Source organism: Sinocyclocheilus anshuiensis, unplaced genomic scaffold, assembly GCF_001515605.1.
Source record: "Sinocyclocheilus anshuiensis isolate Anshui unplaced genomic scaffold, SAMN03320099.WGS_v1.1 scaffold13, whole genome shotgun sequence".
NCBI lineage: Eukaryota > Metazoa > Chordata > Actinopteri > Cypriniformes > Cyprinidae > Sinocyclocheilus > Sinocyclocheilus anshuiensis.
Window position 1 is genome coordinate 2,864,872 of NW_015538026.1, and position 22,606 is coordinate 2,887,477.

General features: G+C 35.5%; 2 protein-coding genes across 2 annotated transcripts; both read left to right on the top strand.

The window, feature by feature from the left end:
- The first annotated feature begins 3,565 nt into the window (after positions 1 to 3,565).
- On the top strand, positions 3,566 to 8,410 carry LOC107680340 (uncharacterized). The gene is made up of 5 exons (XM_016476194.1): positions 3,566 to 3,618; positions 5,350 to 5,501; positions 5,784 to 5,976; positions 6,184 to 6,335; positions 8,088 to 8,410. Exons 1-5 carry the CDS (start codon positions 3,597 to 3,599, stop codon positions 8,172 to 8,174), a joined length of 606 nt encoding a protein of 201 aa, XP_016331680.1. The 5' UTR covers positions 3,566 to 3,596; the 3' UTR covers positions 8,175 to 8,410.
- A 10,462-nt stretch (positions 8,411 to 18,872) lies between these two features.
- On the top strand, positions 18,873 to 22,355 carry LOC107680345 (uncharacterized). Its single transcript, XM_016476208.1, has 6 exons — positions 18,873 to 18,901; positions 19,370 to 19,451; positions 19,732 to 19,862; positions 20,968 to 21,187; positions 21,397 to 21,575; positions 21,836 to 22,355. The coding sequence occupies exons 2-6, from the start codon at positions 19,400 to 19,402 to the stop codon at positions 21,878 to 21,880; spliced, it is 627 nt and encodes a 208-aa protein (XP_016331694.1). The 5' UTR covers positions 18,873 to 18,901; positions 19,370 to 19,399; the 3' UTR covers positions 21,881 to 22,355.
- The last annotated feature ends 251 nt before the right edge of the window (positions 22,356 to 22,606 follow it).

Here is a 22,606-nt window from a genome sequence, read left to right on the forward strand (position 1 = left end):
ACACACACACACACACACACACACACACACACACACACACACACACACACACACACAGCTGTGGCTGCTAACAACCTCAGGGACCTGCAGCCGACTACACATACCCACACAAATACATGTGCACATCGATGACTGGATAGTCAAAATGAATAATATAAGCCAATATCTCCATGACTACCAAAACATTTTTAAGGAACCTGCAAACAAATGTTGCAAACTAAACATTAGTGGTACTAATGCATTTGAGGTTTTTGGAGTTTATTCTTTAATTAATTCTTGTTTAACTCATGTAGTCTCTTCTGTCTTTCCTTACATTTACATGTACATAGACATATCTCTTAGAAAAAAGATACAAAATTGTCACTGTGGCGGTACCCTTTCAAAAGGTACTAATATGTAGACTTTAGGTACTAATGTACTTTTAAAATACTAATATGTATTTTAAGGCACTGTTATGTACCATTTAGGGGTAAATAAGGTATTAAGATGTACCTTTTAGACTTTGTACCTTAGGGTACCGACACAGTGACCGTTTTTTTTTTCTTTTCTGAAAGTGTACTCAACTAATGAATAGTAGTTGAACATCTCACTGGTATCCAAATGCCAAATTCATAAATAGTCAAAAACAGTATCTTGTAAAACAGTAATTTCTTTTCTGTTTTCAAATTTGTACAGTAATATCAGTTAAAACAAGATAATTTTCTGTACTATACTATAGTATTTCTTGTACTATACTATATCCAATATGCTAATCATGATGGACTCATAAATGTAATCATAATTTGTAACCTACATTATATATGGCAATATTGTACATTACTGTAATGAAATTATAACTTTTTGTACGTGATCAAAGGGACTGGGTGTTTTCCGTGCTGTGTGGTGAAGTTTAGTATGAGTTGCTATAATTTTACATAAAAAGAAATACTTTAAGCACTACAAAACAAGTAACTAAAGTGCTAACAAAAACAACAACAGAAACGGCAAAATAAAACAAAAAACAGCAAATGTATTCATGACGCAGTGCATTCTGGGAATGCAGGCGTCGTCACATTATTGCCAAATTAGTAGAATGAAAGACTTTGATATTCTTGTGAATATGTTTATGCAACTGGCCCCAGATCTGACTGCGATTGGCTTTAACGTTTTGCGCATGCTCCGAAAGACACAGGTTCCTATTTTGTATTATATTTTAAGTCACAATCGATTTTTCAAAAACAAAACAAGGTAATTAAATCTAACTGTCAGTGGGGCGTAAGCAGATTGTACGAAAATGTACAAATGAGATCGTAAAAATTGCCACTAATTTGCCAAAGCATAAAATAGTTACAAATTGACATGAGTGTTGCATATTATTTGAAAGACAGCTAAAGACTGTTGCTCAAATATGCAAAACTCTCTGAATCTCGCAATCTCTCGTGCATATTATAACTGCATATGCACACATTCGCTATTCAGTGTGGATATACAGTATGCAGTATGGTAACTAGTCACTGTAATTTTGCACAACATTTAACAAGCAGATGCTGAAACTTTGGGTTTATAAAGGCCGAGCTACAAACTAGAATCTTTGTATAGATTCCAGTATGCATAGTTTTCTGCATGAATTCAGAGTCTCTCCTCCTTTTTCACCACCCCTGCTGTCCTCTCATTTATTGTGTCCGTCCTGAAGTAGCCCAGGCATTGTTTAATCCAGATGGCGTAATCACAACCTTTTTGCTGTCTTCCTCTTCCTATTCATACAGCCTCCTATTAATATCCTGATCCCTCACTATCCTGTAGAGCAAGTAAGACTTGAACAAACACTGGGACAAAAAAGTAGAGGGAGAGAAGGAGGGAAGAAAAAGGAAAAAAAGTAGGGGATCCCCAACATGAAGAACAACAGGATGGAGGAGAGCATGTCATACGGTCAATTACAGGCAGGAGGATCTCTGCGTCCAGAGAGAGGAGAGGGCTGAGTTCCGGACTGAGGAAAAGCAAGTCCACCGTTAACCACTTTCACAGACGCCATATTTACTGCCGTGGAAGAGCAGCTCTACGGCTCTGTGATTCAGCCATTTGTGACTGCAAATGGGACTCAAAGGAAAACAAAAACTTCAAAAGAGCAAGACAAAGTGAGTGAGAGAGAAACAGGGGAAGATCGCTCTGAAACCTTTTTTGAAATATTTGCAAGTTCCACAACAGGAGCAGGTGGCTCCTTCGTGTCTGTCTTTATGAGCAAAAATTAACTTACATTGCGAATGTGTTTAAATAATACTTTCAAAAGACCACAAATAATATTTGTTCAAGATAATGATGACGGTAACGTTCTGTTGTGATAAACCACAAGTGCAGACTCTGTAAAACAGTACACCAATGACTGACGCAAATCAGAGTCGCCTTTTCCAGTCACCTATTCAACTGTGAAAATATTAACTCTGAAAAACACTCATTTTTTCCACTTTGCTCTTTTGCGTGCAGCAGTTTCAAATCTGTCAGTTTTTCCTTTATATCACATTATATTTAACAGAAATTAGACTTGTCAAACATGCCAGATCTGCCTATATTACGTGAGCAATAGTGCGAACATATTTATGAATCTCAAGGATGCTGTTTCCCTGCATTTAATAATCTTTTTTAATTTTCTGCCAATTGTAAACAAGAACTTTCAGTGGCTTACAGTGGTAACGTTAAAAGGCTGTGCATGGGTCCAAAACATTAGGGGAGAGAAGGTATAATGTGTTTCTATACATCTTTAATAAGAGTAAATAAAAGTGTTTTAGTATAGAAAATGAAGCATTATGAACATAACAGAAAGATACAGTTTTATGTGAAGTCAAATCAAAATGAAATGGAATATGTGAAGTGAATCAACGAGAGAGATTCAGCTTTAATTTTAGATATTAAAAATATCTATGCGTATGCATATTTATGTGTGTGTAGATATTGATGTTCTTGTCTTTATTTGTGTATGTTTTATCATTTAATATTGTTAGAAATATTGTTGTAATTCAGATAACTTTCTCTGAAAGTGCATTATTTTAATAAGGATAATTAGAACGCTGTTGCAATTAACAAATTAATAATTATCCACAACTTGTTTTTAATCTGTATTATTTATTGGACTATTAAGTTATTATTTTTGTAATAATAATATCATTAATCACATAAAAATGTTGCTCTGAAACTCTAGACCATTAACAAAATTATCTTACATAGGCAAATTCGATCTTTTCTTTTCTCTTGATATACCAGTACTGTTTTGATTCTGCCGCATATTTAAAATATCCATCCTATTTTACTCCAGTGAAGAGTCAAATCTGCATACCATGAAAGTCAATGTTTGACTTTAAAAACTGGTTTAAAAATGATTGATTTAAGTCATTTCTCATTTTCTTTTATATTGCTTTATGTAGGAGCTTCTGTTTATCATCATGCCACTCACACCAGAGGGCAGACTTGAGACATGCATGAGACCGAGAAACAGTTGATTTTTACACCTCACAGTCGTTTTAGACTGATGACGCTTAATTCCCGCTGTAGCTTAATAGCGATAATAAACAACTGTTACCCCTATCCACTGATGGCTGTGTTTTACCCACTGTAAAGAACTCAGAATGACAAATCTGAAGATTTCAGGTAAGCAAATATCAGACTTTATTAACAACAACAAAATATCAGATTGTTAACGTTAATAATAACAATTTACTTTTAACTCATTGAAGTTTACTGGTCAAACTTTCCTCTTTCAGACTTAATAGGCTACTTTAAAAATACTTTAAAATAAATAATTCTGATATTATAATTTAATTGAAGCATTAGGTTCACAGAAACTGGTTTGTGTGGTCATTTTGAGTGCCTCTTGTATGCTTCATTTAGTCTGACACCTAAATGGTTAAAAGTAATATATACACACACTCTAAAAAATGCTGGGTTGTTTCAACCCAACTTTGGGTATATGTATGTATGTATGTATGTATGTATGTATGTATGTGTGTGTGCGTGTGTGTGGCTGAAATAGAGACACACAAGTGAAAATATTTTAATTCACTTTAGTTTCACTTTAGTCTTCTTCTCTTTTCGTAACTTCTCTGTTCTGTTAAATAGAGAAATGAGTTTGAGGATAGAGCTGAGGACAATATTTTTCTTCAAAACGAGCAGTATTTTGTACATACTTTCGGGTCTGTGAATGCTGTTTCATGGTCATTTAAAGGTTTTAACTTTTAAATACTATATACACAACTATACTTCAAATAAAAATCCATCTTTTTATGAATACTATTGTCTAAATCACTAGAACACTAAATATTTTTTTTCTTGTTTGACTTATGCACTGTACCTTAAAACATAGGTGATTTATTATATTTATACCTCATTTGACTCCAGCCTATGCATTTTGTGTGTGTTGTTTCTATTGACTGTTAAAAAAATGTATTTGAGCTGTAGTAGGTTAGTGGTATAAAATAAGATATAGCGTAAGGTTGAAAAACAAATTCAAGTTATTCAACATAAGTAAATCCTTAATTTAACATGTGCCGGGACAATAATTTAAAATTTGAATGTGTGGACACATAGTCAACAAAATGATATGCCTACAACATCCTTGTTGTATCGATATGTAAGGGATAATGTAGTCAGCTGGACATTTCAACAAAGACTGCAACAAAATATTAATGTTAAAGGGATAGTTCACTAATCACATCTTTATTCACCTTCAAGTTGCTCCAAACCTGTATGAGTCTCTTTCTTCTGTTGAACACTTGAATAATGTTGGTATAACCAAACAGTTGCTGGTTGACTTTAACTTTCATATTGACTTCCACAAAGTGTAATATACTATGGAAGTCAATGGGGTCCATCAACTGTTTGGTTACCAAGATTCTTCAAAATATGTTCTTTTTTGTTCAATAGAAGAAAGAAATTCATATAGATTTTTAACAACATGGGGGTGAGCAAATGATAACAAATTTTCATTTTTGTGTGAACTATCCATTTAATACTAAAGGTCATTTGTGCTACAATCGATAACACATTCGCAAGATAGTGCCAGTTGCATATGTATATATAAAAAAAAAACCGGCAACAAAAAACTGAATTTGTGGTATGATATGAGAGACATGAAAGTAGTGCCAGTTTCAGTTGCCCGCCTGAGCCAAATGATATACAGCATTGCTTTGATGACAGCGAATATAAAAAAAATATGTAAGCGCTGAATGCCACGTTATAGGGAGCCATTTTATCACCCCAAAACTTTCAAACAGAGCATTTTTGTTAATGTGAATTATTATTTAAATATATACTATTAGATTGTATATGTGATATGCACTTTTAGATTAATGTTTACTTTTCATTATGTATTTTTCTTTGCAGAATTGCTATTGTTTGCAATGGCAGCATTGCACCGTGGGACATCAGAAGACATGGACTTTATTATGGGTAACTGTAATGATATCATCAGACTTCCTTGTAAAGCTACTGACCGAACAAAAACTTACCGTTACGTCATGTGGTATAAAGCAGAGGTGAGTTACCTTTGTTTGAACTGATTGACTTAAATGACATTATTGCAATGGTTGTGCAGTTTATCAGTTTTTTTTTTCTTTGTGTAAAGGATTTTGAAAGTAAAAAAAGAAAGCTGCGTGCGAAGTGATGGTTAGCCAGCAAACAAAGCATTTCCTTTGATGAGTAGCATCCTCTGCACCTCAGAGGCATACCATTTGTCATTTGACCTGGTCGGTCTGTCCAACCAGAAAACACCACACTACAACAAAATACCCTAACAAAGCCATGCCTTTCTTTTCTAGAGTCTTCCTATCATCAAGAAGAAAAACCTTGAATATACATACTATAATAACTTAACATCTGTTTCTCTGGGAAATAAAGAGACCCTGGTGTTACATAATGTGCAGTCTTCAGACTCTGGAGAATATAAATGCTACCTGGCTGCAGAGGTTGGAGGTCGAAATGACCATTCTTTAATTGGATTGAACATCTCAGGTAATTTAGAGCCCGGTCATTCTAGTTCATTCTCCATAAAATCTGTTTGATATTGATATTCTTTATGTGTTGGTGTCACCAAAACAGTACTCTAGCATCTTAAAGTCCATGCCTATGATTAAACCTCTTATTATATTTATAATTGCATGTATGATCTCAGAAAACTATGTATCCCATTAAACAAATAATGGTTTTCTTAATTTTCAGAATGTTTAAATATGAGCACAGTTTATCCCATCACCACCACGATCCCAGCTGATTCCTGTCCTGTTGTAGCAGAATTAACTGTTCCCTGGGCTGTCATTGGCTTTTCTCTTATCAGCATGACCAAAGTCATTCTTTGCATTATAACTGTGGGGGTGAGTATAATATCAGTCCCAATCAGTTGATCAAAAGACCCAAAGAGATTTCCAGGAAACAAACTGCACTGCATTTTTCACACGAACATCAAACAAATTAAATTAGTGCTTGCCCACTTGATATTCAGACCATTTTAGATTACTGTTCAAAAATCTGAGGCCATTAAGTGTGTTTTTTAAAGAAATTATTACTTCTATTTAGATCAAACGTGACAGTAAATACATTTGTAAAACATTTCTATTTCAAATAAATGCTGTTCTTATAATTCATCAGAGAATCCTGAAAAAAATATTACATTTTCCACAATGTTATTAACCAGAACAACTGTTTTGAACATTGATAATAATAAGAAATGTTTCTTGAGCAGCAAATCAGCATATTAGAATAGATTCTGTTTCTGAAGGATCATGTGACACTGAAGACTGGAGGAATGGCTGCTGAAAATTCAGCTTTGTCATCACAGGAATAAAATACATTTTAAAATATAATAAAATAGAAAACTCAGTTATTCTACATTTTAATAATATTTCACAATATTACAGTTTGTACTATATTTTTAATTCAATAAATGCAGCTTCTGTGAGCATACAAGAAACATTCAAAAATTTGACTGACCCCAATCTTTTGAAGCCTGTTTATAATAAAGTCAAATTCTAAAATATAAAGCCACACTAGTGAGAAATAAAGTCACTCTGCGAGATATAAATATTTAAAATGTGAAAAATGGAATTGAAAAAATAAAGTAGCCTTTTTTATTCCATACAGTAAAGGCCAACATGTCTGTTTTCATTGGATTATGTATAGTATGGAACAAGCACAAAGACCATGTTGAAGACCTCATAAAGTAACAAATGTGTCTTTGTGGCATTCAGTCCATTCATGTGTCATAAAGATGGTCTCATTTTGAAGCCTGCATCTTCCAGAGGTTGCATTTGTCAGCCACATACATCTTGGGATGTCTCATTTCATAAAAGTAACAGTTATAAAATTATCTGTTACACTTTGTGCTGAGTAAATTACTGAAATGTATTTCTTTGCAATGAAATGGTTACTTTTCTGAAATGTGGCAGCCTCAATGAAGTATGCGGCCGACAAATGCGACCTCCAGAGGCTGCAGCCTTCAAAATGAGACACGCTTCATGTCTGTTTTGAGTCCATCTATATGTTACAGTAGTCTACTCCTAAAAGCTGACAAAACTATCATTTAGATATTTAATTTAGATATTTTAGGCATTTTATGGTTATGCCACAACCCTTCAAAGTGTTTCTGGCCTGATTCTCAATTAAAAAGCGGTGGTCCTGTAATATGCTGAATGCATATTTAAACACGCACCTCACTGACCGACAGCAAACATATTTTACCTGTTTTTGCATTGAGCTTCTCCAGAAACTGTTGCATAACAGGAAACAGAGACGGTGAGGCCCATAAGCTTCACACGAATCCCCCTCACTTACAAATTCCCCCCCCCCGATTTTGCACTGTATCTTTCACAGGAAATAATGTTTTTTTTCTTCTGCAGAATCCTGTGATGGTGTTGTAGAAAACACAATGTTGCAGCTGTGTGTGCATTTCAGCTTTTCAAATTTGTTGCTGATGACAATGACTGTTTTGCTATAAAGACTGACAATCCTTTAAGATTTCAGAGATTATTGAAATGACAAACCACACGCTGACTGCTAGGAGAATGTTTTTTTCGTGTTTGTGTTTCAGTGCTTTTGAAGCCTGGCTGATATAAAATTTCCTTTCACAGGTGTGTGATCGAGTCATATTTAGAACACTAAGAAGAAAACAGGAAGTAAGGGGAAGCAAGACTGGAAGGTCAAGCTGGAAAGATTGAGGTTCACAAAAAGCTGATGGTCATTTTAGTTTTACACATCCATTAGCCAAGTTAAAACAGTCCAAGCCTGTAAACATTTACAGGGTTGTTCGCACCATTAGGTTGTTTTGATAGGATCCGTTTTTATTTCTGTGTGGTTTTGCTATTCTTATACTTTTTATGGTCTATTCCTAGAGAGACAGGCTATAATGGGGGCTGTTCTATAGCTGTTGAGGGAGAGGAGAGTCATGGAGGGTTGCAGTTTATTAGGCCTGTGCCACAGCTGCACACTGTTGCATTTTGTTTGTTTTTACATTTTTCCCTCATACTTTATAATTGTACATCCTCTGTAAACATTTTTACTGTCTGTAGCAAATGTATGTACTTTATGGATCTTAAGGGTTATTCATATGTTGTAAATATTGTTTATACAATATAGATTTATATTTGTAAATCACTTATATACAGTAGATCATATTTTCATGTACGGATAAATATTCAACAATCAAGATTTTAGGTTAGTTTGATTATTAACTTGATGGACATATAGGACTATTACTTTTTGTGTTTGAACAAACTCTATATATTCGCTCAAGGGTTGGGAGATAACCCGGTAGAAAATATGTCAATCGCTTTGCACGTCATGATGTAAGCTTATCATTTAAACGGGTCCTATTATGCTCTTATACAAAGTCTTGATTTTGTTTTGGGGGTGTACTAGAACAGGCTCTCATACTAGGTTGTTCGAAAAACACATTATTTTCCACATATTTTACATTATTACAACACCTCTCTCCCGAGTCTGGCATGAACAGCTCGAATAGTTCCTGTATCAAATGAAGGCCCGCCTTCTGAAATACGAAATGTGCTGTGATTGGTTAGCTGGGCCAGTGTGTGTTGTGATTGGCAGCACTCGGCGCATGGTCGGGAAATGTCACGCCCCTTACCATAGCCGCCTGCGAGCTTCAGTGTAAATATTGCGTCAAAATCAAATCATTTTGAGCGCGATATAAACCCGGATGATTGTAACCACTCTAAGTTCGTCTGCCTTGGGAAAGCTAGCGTGTCTCCGACATAGTGATAATAACACTCGTTGCCTTAGTGCAGCTCAACCAGGTCTCGTCCCATTCGTCGGTATTTGTGATATCACAAATCCCAGAAAATATGCGTTGTAGTCCAAACGAGTCGTTTGTTGTAGTTTCTGAAAAGTGATTTATGTTGAATAAAATATCTCCTTTTAAAGTGGACTTTGAGCTTTGTAACTTTGCAGATCTTTTTTATGCTCAAACAGCAACATTACAGACTAACTAAAGTTGAAAAAGTGAAAAAGCATAATAGGACCCCTTTCAAATTTTAAACTGTTCAGGGACATTAAGCAGAGGAGCAGAATTCATTTTGGTAGCGCAGCGCGCGCGTTAAGACGGTTTCAGCCTGATAGTTCTTTTTCGCACCTTGTGCTTAAACGTTCAAATACACATAGCTGTGTGCCAAAATGCCCGTCTTTGCGAGTATACTCGTAAACACAGTCATTTTTTGTCTTAAATGAACGTTAGTAGTTAAAGATAACATGAGTAGTAGCAGGCTATATGAGATCCTGGCATTGATAAGATCTTAAAGGGATCGTTCAACCACCTACTGTCATCATTTACTCAGTCTCAAGTTGTTTTAAACCTGTATGAATTTCTTTGTTCTCCTCAACATAAAAGAAGATATTTTGAAGAATGTTCGTAACCAGAAAGTTTCTGGTCCCCATTGACTACAATATATATGGGGGCTGCAGTAAGCCATAGCCCATGGGGCCCAGTGAGGTCTTAATGCGGCCCTGCCTATTGTGCGTACTGTTTGGCTCCCGCTGGTAGCAGGGGATATAGTCGCTGCATTTGGGGCAAGGTTTCTTGCCATAAATTAAAAAACATCAGCCCAACACATGATACATTTCTGTAATACTGAAGATGTTAACTACTCATTTAACGAGGAAATAATGTTATATTATAATGAAAGGATGTGTGACGTACACTTTTTTGTAAACTGATTGTCATCAAATAAATGAATAAATAAATAAATAGATTTTGGTAACATTTAGGTGATAGGGACACGTTTGGGTGATTGGGACAACACATTTTTTTTCATTGATTTAGGGTAAGAATATTTACTGTATTGCACAAGTTAGTTCATACTTTGAAATAATTTTATATGCAATATTTCCTTTTCTGTTCACCGTCATTCTATTCTGTTCATCATCATCATGATGTTTATTTTTGTTTAACTTTATTTCTCAGTTCATAAATCCATCCACAATTCATACAATAAAACACATGTAACAGGTAAAAGGCTTGAAGTCCAAAAGTAACTGAAAACGTATAAAAATCAAATAGACAGATACAAAAAATTTTTTTTTTAAAATTATTTATGTTGGGTGGCCCCAACATTTTGTAGAAGCAGTGCATCATATTTATGTTTCCATCAAAAGTTTGTATAATATAGTAGCTATGACAATTTTAGGACCTTATTATGAAAGCTAGCAAAAGCTTATGTCATTTTCCTCAGTTCATGCATTTCGCTGTCAACTTCCTGTTTGAAGCCTGCCCCGCCCACCTACATGATGTCACACCAATGAGGGCATCCCATTTTAATTATGTAGTCTTACAGCTAGGGCTCGGCAAAAAAAGTTTTTATTTTCACTCATTAGGTGAGAAAATAAATTCTGTAGTTATTCTGTCCAATTTGATCGTATGTCCCAATCACCCCTAATTCACCTTTTGCAATTTCAATGCTACAGCATTTGTGTAGATATTTAAAGATGGCCATCTGTTTATAGGAAATGGCAACACTTTTCTTGTTAGAGTGTTTTAATTTCAACATTTTCTAATACATTTTACATTTTTAAAGTTGCATCTGTTAACATTAGTTAATGAACTATGAACTATAACTCCAATGATCAATATGTAATTAATATTTAATATTAATATTTGTATTAATTTACAAAGTATGGTTCAGTCCTGTTTTTTTTTTTGAAAATAGTAGAATAGTAAAGCAATAATAAAGTACTATTTAAAAAAAAAACTATCGGTTGATTAATCGGTATTGGCCAGTGTGATCCACACATCGGTCGACCTCTAATGTAAATATGCATAAAGTTTTGTGTGCGGGGTAGGTTGAGGGTAAGGGGATAGAAAATACAATTTGTACAGTATAAACGCCTACGGAATGTCTCCATAATGACAGGAATACCAGTGTGTGTGTGTTTTAAATAACATGTGTACTACAACCTGTAGGCCTATGTAGACCTATTTGTTTTTTACTGTTATAATTAAGCAAATTATCATAACACCAAAGGAGTGAACATGTACTGGGCGTCATTTTGCAAATATAACTGGATTAAATTAAATAAAACAAGAACATGTAAAAATGAAAGTGTTTGTCGAATCGACCAATGAGATCGCATCTCGGAGTTTTTCTGTTCTGTTCTGCAGAAGAAGCTATACAGGAAAAAGCGCAAGAAACAAAACACTGATCAAGCTGCTCATTTGCTTTATAATTTGTAAGTAGAAAATGCTTTTATGCATATGTACAACTTAATTTATTGCGTAGGCTAATTGCAAAAGGTTCAAGAAAGGAAGAAACGCATAAATACTAAAGAGAAAATAAACTATACTGCCTACATTAGGCTACAGAAATTTTCGCGTTCCCGTCTCCGTTTCCTGTTTCAGAAAAGCTCGTTTGAGTGTGTTTTCATAAATACATCAAATGTTGTTATAATTTCTTTCCTTCAGTCCAGCTGATTCCCCTGTCAGTATCAATAAAGAAGCACCACTGGATTAAAATATCATGTCCAGCTAACACTGAACAAGGTGTAAAATACAGGAGAATCACCTGGTACAAGTTTGTGACTGTTCAGTAGACTGTGGCATTTACAGATGCACCTTATGGCCTCCACTGAGTCATTACATTCAGGAAGAAAATACAGAGTATTATTCAGTATATGTTAAAATGCAGTGTAATGCTGTCCCCACCTCCCTCCCCCTTACAGTGCACTTCCTTATAATGTTGTTGAAGACACCACTTGTAGTTTTAAGAGAAGTACAAAGGAGAAGTACCAAAAAATAATTTCCCTTATTTATAAGCTGTAAACATTCAAAAATGAAACAGACATTTGTTTAATTTTTACCATTTGTGTTAGGATTTTAATTCCTCTGAAATGGTGATGTGAACTATAAACTAAAACTTTTGTGTGTTTGTTTTTGTGCTTAGACTGCATAAAGCCTCAGTTGCAAGCAGCAAGCAGCAAGATCTGCCTGCCAATCATCATTATAAATTAATCATAATCCCATGTGTGCTGATGGCTTGTGCTGTTGTTATCATGTTCCTGAATGTCAAAATGATTAAGAAAACAAAAGAAAAAGATAATACTAAGAAAAAAAGTTGTGCAAACTGATGAAAGCTTTTTTTCCTGTAATATATAAATTCATTTTGCATTACATTTGACAGTTTCTGGCTCAAGCAGCACATATTATCAACTAATGGTGTTAGGCTATATATTTGTATATAAAGAGCACAGAGTTTATTAAAAAAATAATGCAAATGTACATATGACATATAAATAGCCTACATTCACAGGGCCATGCAGAGACCTTGGAGGGGCAGGTGCTCAAAGTATAAAAGAGGCACATGGAATAGGGCTGTGCTCCTTGCTGATATTTGTATCGAAACGGATGCGTCTGTACTGATACAGCAGCAAATGCCGTGACAGTTTTGAAAAAGAAACACAGAACAGAAAAGACCATTTTAAGTTGAAAAGTTAAAGAATGTTAATCAGACACCTTATCTCATTTTGTAACTGATGTAATACCTTTTTATATGTCTGCAAAAATTCAATAAAATAAGTTAAAGAATGTTTTCTTTGCACCTCTTAATTACTCTGGAATTAGAAACAGAATTATTAATTATTATTATTATTATTAATATTATTGAGTTTACAGGGCATGGTGGTTTTGCTGTTGTAAACACTACTGTTGCTGTTGTAGAAAAAAATATTTCTGTCTTATTTAAAATAGAATTCTACTCTAATCCTGTTCTGAATTTATTCATTTTTTGAATGATAATGATAATAAAAACAGGATTGATGAGTGTAATTCGGAGGATTAGAAAATCAGTATAAGCCTGTTTTACTAGTGTTGTGATAATTATTTTTAAGGCACTCTACGTTTTTTAAATAAATACTGTAATAATAATAGTTTAAAGAATGAATAGTTTTTAGTCAGATAACATAAAAAAGACAAGACCCCTCGACGCCCTTTAAGCTTTTCTCAATCAAACAGCAAGAACGAAAGAGAACAGGCACCTTTGTTTATATTGTTGATTTAAATTCAAAGAGACAGTATCGACAGTCTATGCATGACCTGACGTTTTATTCGTATCCAGAATGAGCGCTGAACACTCTCATGCAGTGTGTGTTTCATTCATACTAGTAGCCGGAGGGCGATCTCGAGCAGAAAGTCCAAAACAGACTCATAGAAGTAATAACTTATGACCTGCAAGAATCCCTAATATGGACAAAATATTAAACACATGATTGTGAAAATATTTGATTTATATGTGTTTTTCAAGTTATCTCCAGGTAATAAATAAATAAACTATATGAATAATGCAGTACTGATTGACAAATCATTTAGTATAGAAACTATAAAATATATTTCCTGCCTTATTCTGTGATAAAAATGGGGAAAAGTTGTTCGTAATAGCCTTTATAAACCAATCATAAAATTGTCATTAGGAAAATATTGAACAAAAATATTATAGCCCCTTGCTGCAGCTAACGTTACTTCCACAGGCTACACACAGCAATATAAACAACAGCTGTGCATGCTCTCTTCACCTAGTTGTTGTAAAATAATAATTTAATAATATAAGTATACAAGCACACCGCTCCGCTGAGAACTCCACTTACCGTTATTGAAAGCATCTGGTAGCTCGCTAAATTACTAACATGAGGAATCGTCCCGGATGAGATCGTCAGGTGAAAGGTCATCATGTGGATAATTTTATTTATTGATAAATTATTATACATTCATTTTACTAATAGTTAGATTGGGCAGGCCTTTACAAAAGGGTGTTTAATTACAAAAAATCTAAATATATATATATATATATAAATTAATAAATAAAAAATTAAATAAAAATTGCCTTGACAAAAGGGCACTTTGGGCATCAACGGTAAAAGGGACAGGTGCTCAAGCACCCACCGCACCCCCCTCTGAGTGAACGTGTCAATTTCGGACACAGATTTAAAGGGGTCATATGATGCTGCTAAAAAGAACATTATTTTGTGTATTTGGTGTAATGAAATGCAAATAGAAAAAACACCAGCAAATTAAGAAAACATCTTCATCAATTGGACAACACACGCGCTGCAAATTCTCACAACACAGCCGAATACAGAAATGCGCTGCAAATTCTCACAACACAACCAAAGACAGAAATGCGCTGCAAATTCTCACAACACAACCAAAGACAGAAACAAGCTGAAAATTCTCACAACACAACCAAAGACAGAAACAAGCTGAAAATTCTCACAACAACCAAATACAGAAATGCGCTGCAAATTCTCACAACACAACCAAAGACAGAAACGCGCTGAAAATTCTCACAACAACCAAAGACAGAAACACGCTGAAAATTCTCACAACACAACCAACGCTCTGCGTATTATCCCGCTCTATGCGTGTGCGCTCCGCTCAGTCGCTCCACTCATATACCGTTCATGCGAATCGGAACAGCAAAGTCCACTCAAAAATTGAGCCGACGGGAAACATCGATGTAGTGCAGTATTGTTTCTGTCTGCAATAGCCCTACTGTGCTGTAACAAGGTGTGGTAAATGGGTGTGACAAAATTAATTTTGTAGGGTGCCACAAATTTCTTAAAATTTCCAAAGGGTGCCGCGACTAAAAAAAGGTTGGGAAACACTGCAGTAGGCTACTTAAAAGTTATGTCGATAATTTTTTTTATCCCAATGATCTGAGGCAGTGGTTCTCAAAAGCGTGGTATGCGAGCTTCCTCTAGTGGTATGCAGAGGAATCACTGAATTAAATATAAATTAGGCCGCATGTCGGGAGCGCCGCATTTTTTAAAATGCCAGGAGCGTGCCGAGCTGTCACTTTTTAGTCAGCTGACCAATCACAGTGGAGGAGGGGCGGGACAAATACCGACCAACCGTCACACCCTGCTTGTACTACAACTGAACAACAATGGAGAAGTTAAAGGGTTAGTTCACCCCAAAATGAAAATTCTGTCATTAATTACCCACCCTCACGTCGTTCCAAACCCGTGAGACCTTCGTTCATCTTTGGAACACAAAATAAGATATTTTTGATGGAATGTGAGAGCTCTCAGACCCTGCATAGACAGCAACACAACTGTAACGTTCCCAGGTCCAGAAACGTAGTAAGGACATGATAAAACAGTCCATGTGACATCAGTGGCTCAACTTCAGTTTTGCGAAGCTACAGGAATACTTTTTGAGCGCAAAGAAAACAAATAACATAATTTATTTAAAGGGATAATTCACCCAAAAATGAAAATTCTGTCATTAATTACTCAGCTTCATGTCGTTCCAAATCCGTAAGACCTTCGTTCATCTTCGGAACACAAATTAAGATTTTTTGATGGAATTTGACAGCTCTCTGACCCTCACATAGACAGCAAGGGTACTACCACGATCAACGGTAAAATAATCCATGTGACACCAGGGGTTCAACTGTAATATTACGAAGCTACGAGAATACTTTTTGTGCGCAAAAGAAAAAAATAACAACTTTATTCAACAATTCGTCTCCTCCGCGTCACCCTAGCGCCATTTTGGAGAGTATCCAAATCCTCTGTGTCAGCTGCGCCACACGTTTTCTATGTTGTTTGTGCTTTGATTTGAACAAAAACAATGTATCCGTGTGGTGCGGCTGATACTCTTCAAAATGGCGCTAGGGTGACGCGGAGGAGACGAATTGTTGAATAAAGTTGTTATTTTTTTCTTTTGCGCACAAAAAGTATTCTCGTAGCTTCGTAATATTACGGTTGAACCCCTGATGTCACATGGATTATATTACCGATCTCCTTGCTATGTTTCTGGACACTGATCGTGGTAGTACCCTTGCTGTCTATGAGAGGGTCAGAGAGCTGTCAGAATGCATCACAAATATCTTAATTTGTGTTCCGAAGATTAACGGAGGTCTTGCGTGTTTGAAACGACATGAGGGTGAGTAATTAATGACAGAATTTTCATTTTTGGGTGAACTAACCCTTTAACAATTCTTCTCCCCCGAGTTACGTCTTCCGCCATTTCGGAGAGTACCCAAGAGCGTAATCGACGTAGTCAGCGTTGTTTACGTTCGGGAGAGAACACATGAACGTAATCTGCATAATCAGCCTTGTTTAGGCTTAGGGGAAAGCGTGCGTATGCATTGTGATACTCTCTAAAATGGCGGAAGACGTAACTCCGGGGAGAAGAATTGTTAAATAAATTATGTTATTTTTGTTTTCTTTGCGCTCAAAAAGTATTCCCGTAGCTTCGCAAAACTGAAGTTGAGCCACATGGACTGTTTTATCGATGTCCTTACTACGTTTCTGGACCTGGGAACATTACAATTGCGTTGCTGTCTATACAGGGTCTGAGAGCTCTCACATTTCATAGAAAATATCTTAATTTGTGTTCCGAAGATGAACGAAGGTCTTACGGTTTGGAACGACATGAGGGTGAGTAGTAATTAATGACAGAATTTTCATTTTGGGGTGAACTAACCCTTTAATATTGCTTATGCTTGGAGAAACTTTTCATTCGCGATGCGTCTGCCATATTACTTCAGCGGATATTCCATATCATAGCAACCACAGCGTCTCAACTGAAAAAAAGCTGTGCTCTCAAGCGCTCACAGCTGGGCGTTTTCAGCTGGCTAAAAACACTTTGGTGGGCACGCGGCCTAATACTCTAAAGAAAGATGAAGGACAGTCTGTTTGTGGCCAGGTTAGTCAGGTCATTGTTCACCTCTCAAGTCGAAAGAAACATGGGCTTGGCTCTGAGAAAATTGAACAGATTCCCAGTCTGGGAAACAGCATCAGCACCAGCACCATTTTGGTGGAAAATGGGGGTGAGAATAAAGTTCACATCTCATGTAGACGGACTTCTGACAAGAAACTCTGACAAGAAACAACTGTCTGGCATAAATGAAAAGCAAGTGGGTTTACAAAAAACAGATTACATCACAATGGAAGGCTGGAAAACACAAATTTAATTATTGCAACAGCAATCTCCATGTGCATTTAAGACAGAAAAATAGTGGATATTATAGTGTATAGACAAGCTATGCAAAGCCAGCCAATCAAACAGGAACAGGTGATTCCAGCCAGTTTTTGACATTTTTGTGTGCAATATTCATTTGACAGTAGAGTGAATGCACTGAGGGTGGGGTGCAGGTGTGGGGTCTGCGGCTAACATAATTTTACCTCTTTTAATAGCTGTGCCACTATTAGCTGTAGTTTTGTTAAGTACATAACATAATAGAAACTGGACAGAATTTTCATTTTGGGGTGAACTAACCCTTTAATATTGCTTATGCTTGGAGAAACTTTTCATTCGCGATGCGTCTGCCATATTACTTCAGCGGATATTCCATATCATAGCAACCACAGCGTCTCAACTGAAAAAAACCCCCCAAAAAACAAAAACGCTGCGCTCTCAAGCGCTCACAGCTGGGCACTTTCAGCTGGCTTCGGTGGACACGCAGTAGCCCACAGACCGTTGGTCTGCCATCAGTCTGAAGGTCTGGCTACAAGAGACTAGACAGACCCGCTGCTTGATTGTTACTTGCAGCTACACATACGGCCTGTTAATTTATTATTATTATTTTTTACCAAGTATTTTTTTCACTTAAAAGTTAAATAAAAACTGTTCTGTACTTAAATGTTTTTTTTTAAACTGTACTTAAAGATTACATGAAAATGTATTGTACTTAAAAGTTAAATAAAAACTGTACTATACTTAAAGGGATAGTTCACCCAAAAATGAAAATTTGATGTTTATCTGCTTACCCCCAGGGCATCCAAGATGTAGGTGACTTTGTTTCTTCAGTAGAACACAAACAAAGATTTTTAACTTAAACCATTGCAGTCTGTCAGTCATATAATGGCGGTGAATGGGAATCATGGCTTTGAGAGTCAAAAAAACGTACACAAACAAAACCAAATGAAACCCTGTGGCTCGTGACGATACACTGATGTGTAAAGACACGAAACGATTGGTCTATGCAAGAAACTGAACAGTATTTATATCGTTTTTACCTCTGATTTACTGCAATGTCCGAATTGTCCTGAGCGTGTCCTGAGTGCGTTCGCATTTTCTTCTTCAGCCGGTGCGTGACGCGTCTTCTTCTTCTTCTTGCTTTATGGTGGATCGCAGACTTATAGACACGAACGCCCTCAGGAAAGTTCGGACATTGCAGTAAATCAGAGGTAAAAAACGATATAAATACTGTTCAGCTTCTTGCACAGACCAATCGTTTCATGTCTTTACACTTCAATGTATCATCACGAGCCACAGGGTTTAAGTTGATTTTGTTTGTGTATGTTTTTTTGACTCTCAAATCCGTGATTCCCATTCACCTCCATTATATGACTGACAGACTGCAACGGTTTGAGTTAAAAATCTTCGTTTGTGTTCTGCTGAAGAAACAAAGTCACCTACATCTTGGATGCCCTGGGGGTAAGCAGATAAACATCAAATTTTAATTTTTGTGTGAACTACCCCTTTAAATGTTAACTAGGCCTACAATACATTTTCATTTAATCTTTATTTAAGTATAGTTTTTTAACATTTAAGTACTGCACAGTTTTATTGAACTTTTAAGTACAATATATTATAACTGAATCATTATTTAAGTTTTTTTATTTACCTGGATGTAAGCACATTGCAGTGTTAATGTTCAAACTGTGTATTTACAATGTTTAAATGTGCATTGCGCTACTCTATTTTAATGTTGGTCATTGGTGGTAGAGCCAAATATATTCTGAGGTGGCACTTGGCATAAAAAGTTTGAGAACCACTGATCTGAGTTAGGCTATATATTGATCCTGAACGTGTGTTAACCGCAAGAGCAACAAGTATAGGACACTGTTAAACCCACAGTTTTTCTGTGGAGTTTCCTCACAAAATCAAAATGTGATTCATAAGAACCGTGGAAAGCAGCCAACTTGGGAGGAAATGAGCATCACACATTTCACCAGCACGATAATGATCCGCTTGATTGTGTTGGGTGAGTTCTTTTTCTCTATTTTACTCGTTATTTTTTACACACAACTTAGTTAGGCCTAATTATAAAGGGTGTAAAAGGTCCTTAGAAACTTCAATATTTGTTATAATTTAAATGCAAAAAATGGCAACAGTATAACAGACATTTCACGCAATAATGTAACGACAGGTGTATCTATCCAACCAAACAAGCAAAGCGTATACGTCAGGCGCTTTGTGCTGTTGATTTATTTATTTGTTGAGCTTTTTTGTTGTTGTTGCTTTTTCTGTATGTCTGTTTTTAGCGTTGAGCCATAACATAGTATTTGGCAACGATGAACTCACCTTCGTCACCGCATGTTGCAGAGATGACATAACTTTGCACTGTCCTTTCCTTCAAAACTGTCAGAACTACACCTCTATTACGTGGTACAAGGTGAGCCATGTCCATCTGTCAAATCTCAGATGACCACTGCTAGAAACCATATTCTGTGTGTCATGTTTACGTCATGCTGACTTTCTCAAACATTTGTAGATGTTGATTTGACGAACACCTCGCATAAGTTCAAGTGTCTGCAGAAATGACCGCATGGCTTGAGTAAAAAAATCAGGTTTATAGAGGCCATTTATACAATGCATTTTACGTTTAAAAACCCGTGACGCGGAGCAGTGTAATGGAAGAAAAAAAAAAAAAAAAAACTTGTGCGCCGCGTTTTTAGAACGTCACAAATACTGTGGTCAATTGACTTGAATCCTTGTCTAATGATTAAAGAGTATGAAAACAATGCTATTTGGAGTTGGGCATTTTGATTCATTTTTGTGAAATAAATAAATCTTGTGCGCCGCGTTTTTAGAACGCTTCGTGTCTGCAAAAGACGCGAGACCCACGCGCAACGATCAAACACGTGTGTCTGGCGCACGTTTACATAAAAACAATGGAAAAGCAGCGCAGCGGAAAACAAAATGCGTTCTATGTGAACGGTCTTTAATGTCTGTGGTTTAAGCACATGCAGGCACACATTCATTTCCTCTACACTCATTCCTTTTAATTCTTTATTCACATCCAAATTTTCCTGTGCATTCAGACAGTGACAGTGACAAACATTTATATATCAAAATAATTAGTAGGCTATTAATAAAATACAACATATTTATAAATATGTATAACAATAATGATAGTAATTATAATAATGTACTTGTTTTAATTAACTATTAAATGAATTAAATTAAATTAATTAGTTAATTTACATTAAGTCACATTTAAAATGAATGTAAATTTGATTCTATGTAATTTGAGTGCATGAATGAGTATGAATGATGTAATTAAATCTCAAAGATTTTTTTTAATTAGTGAATGTGATCACAAAAGAAGCGTATTTTAGTAGTATGTGCTCTCAACACAGTAAATGACAACTTCACAACTCGACTCTTATATTTAAAGGAAAGAAAGTTGAGGCGCAATGAATTTTCATGACCTTATTAATGCTGCAATACGCAATTACATATACTCACTGTTCTTTTTTTTAAATTTTTTTTTAAAGTTCTACAATAACAGCAGTGACAGATCTACAATGAAAATCCTCATAAAGTCTGAAAATGGCATCCAGACTGACAAACACAACGATTCTGTGTCACTGGATAAAAATGCAGCTTTGGTCTTAAGGAAAGTTGCTCCTGCAGATTCTGGGGAATACAAGTGTTTAATTAGAGCCAAAGCTGGAGGAATGAACTGTCAAAATCGGGTTAGACTTAATATCTCAGGTATTTCATATATGACAATGAACAAATTCATATTTGACATAATATGTTATACAGATCTCTGTACATTTTGGTTTGGTTTCCTGTGTCTAAATGCATATGGCTGTCAATTTCAAATGCAGACAAAAAATATGGCTTTTTATTTTAGTCATTTATGTGCATAATTCACTTGTTGAAGATTAAAGATAATGTAGCCCCATTTGTCTCCCTAGGTTGTGTGTCAACAACTTCACCCATCATCTTTGATTTCTCCACCAAATTTATTAATGGATCATGGCCAAACATTAGCATCTCATTGCCTCACGTGGATGACGATTCAGTGCTTTATGTCCTGTGGGGTTGTGTAGGACTCGCTGTGAGTAAACTTATCCTCAGTGCCGTTTCCATATGCGTAAGTATTTCTAAATGCAGCTGATTTATCTCATATCTTCTGAGCATTTTATTTGAATTATTAGAAGTTATGGTATAGGTTCAGCAAAGCATTAGATGTAGCTAAACACAGACAGGGAAGTAACAAGTTTAAATGACAAATGCTCTTAAAGAGAACACTGAGGAGTAATTGCAAAAATTGACTCTGGAAGTCTGATCCTAGCAGTTATTGTGAAAAACAATTTCTAAGCTATAAAAGTAATTACATACTTCTGTTCTCAGGTTTTCAAGAAGCTCCGAAAACTTAAAAGAAGAAGACAGACTTAAGACCAACCACTGTTTATCAGCACCTTGTTTGTTTGCAGAGTTTACTCGCCATACCTTATATGGACATTCCTTACATTCTGCAAACTTGTGTAAAAGACCATTGGATGGTTTAGTAATTTAACATTTTAATAATTAATCTGTGAATTTACCTATGAATTATGATAATCTGAGGAACTGATACTTTATATCTGTTATATTTATTTCCAAAATGGCATTGCTGTCATAAGGGCGGGTCATGGCAGAACATTTTCTTAAACTTTGAAATTATTTTTGGAGGAACTATGCAGATTGAAAACTGTTCTGATGCATGATCCACATTTAATACACTGCAAAAGAACAAATTTCTCTTCATTATGGATCTGTCTTACCAGTGTTATTCTAGTATTATTTATATACATTTATAGTATTCAGCATTTTGTATTTATTTTAATTTACTAAAGCAAATTGTAATAGTTTTACAAATATTCAAACAAATATGCATTTGTGTCACTGCTTTAAATTGGCCAGTAATAAGGTTAAATGACCTATAGTTTAAGCTTTTATAAATGTGTTGGATTCTCTTTGTGTGTGGGTGTTGTGTGTGAAAATTGGTTTGCTCCATGCAAATTCTCAGAAAAATAGGTATAATGTGCTTTTGCCCATGAAGTGTATTCCAGATTATGACTAAGATTAAGGATAATAACTTAATGCAAAGAGACAGTTTGAGACAGCCATCATGAAACTGTA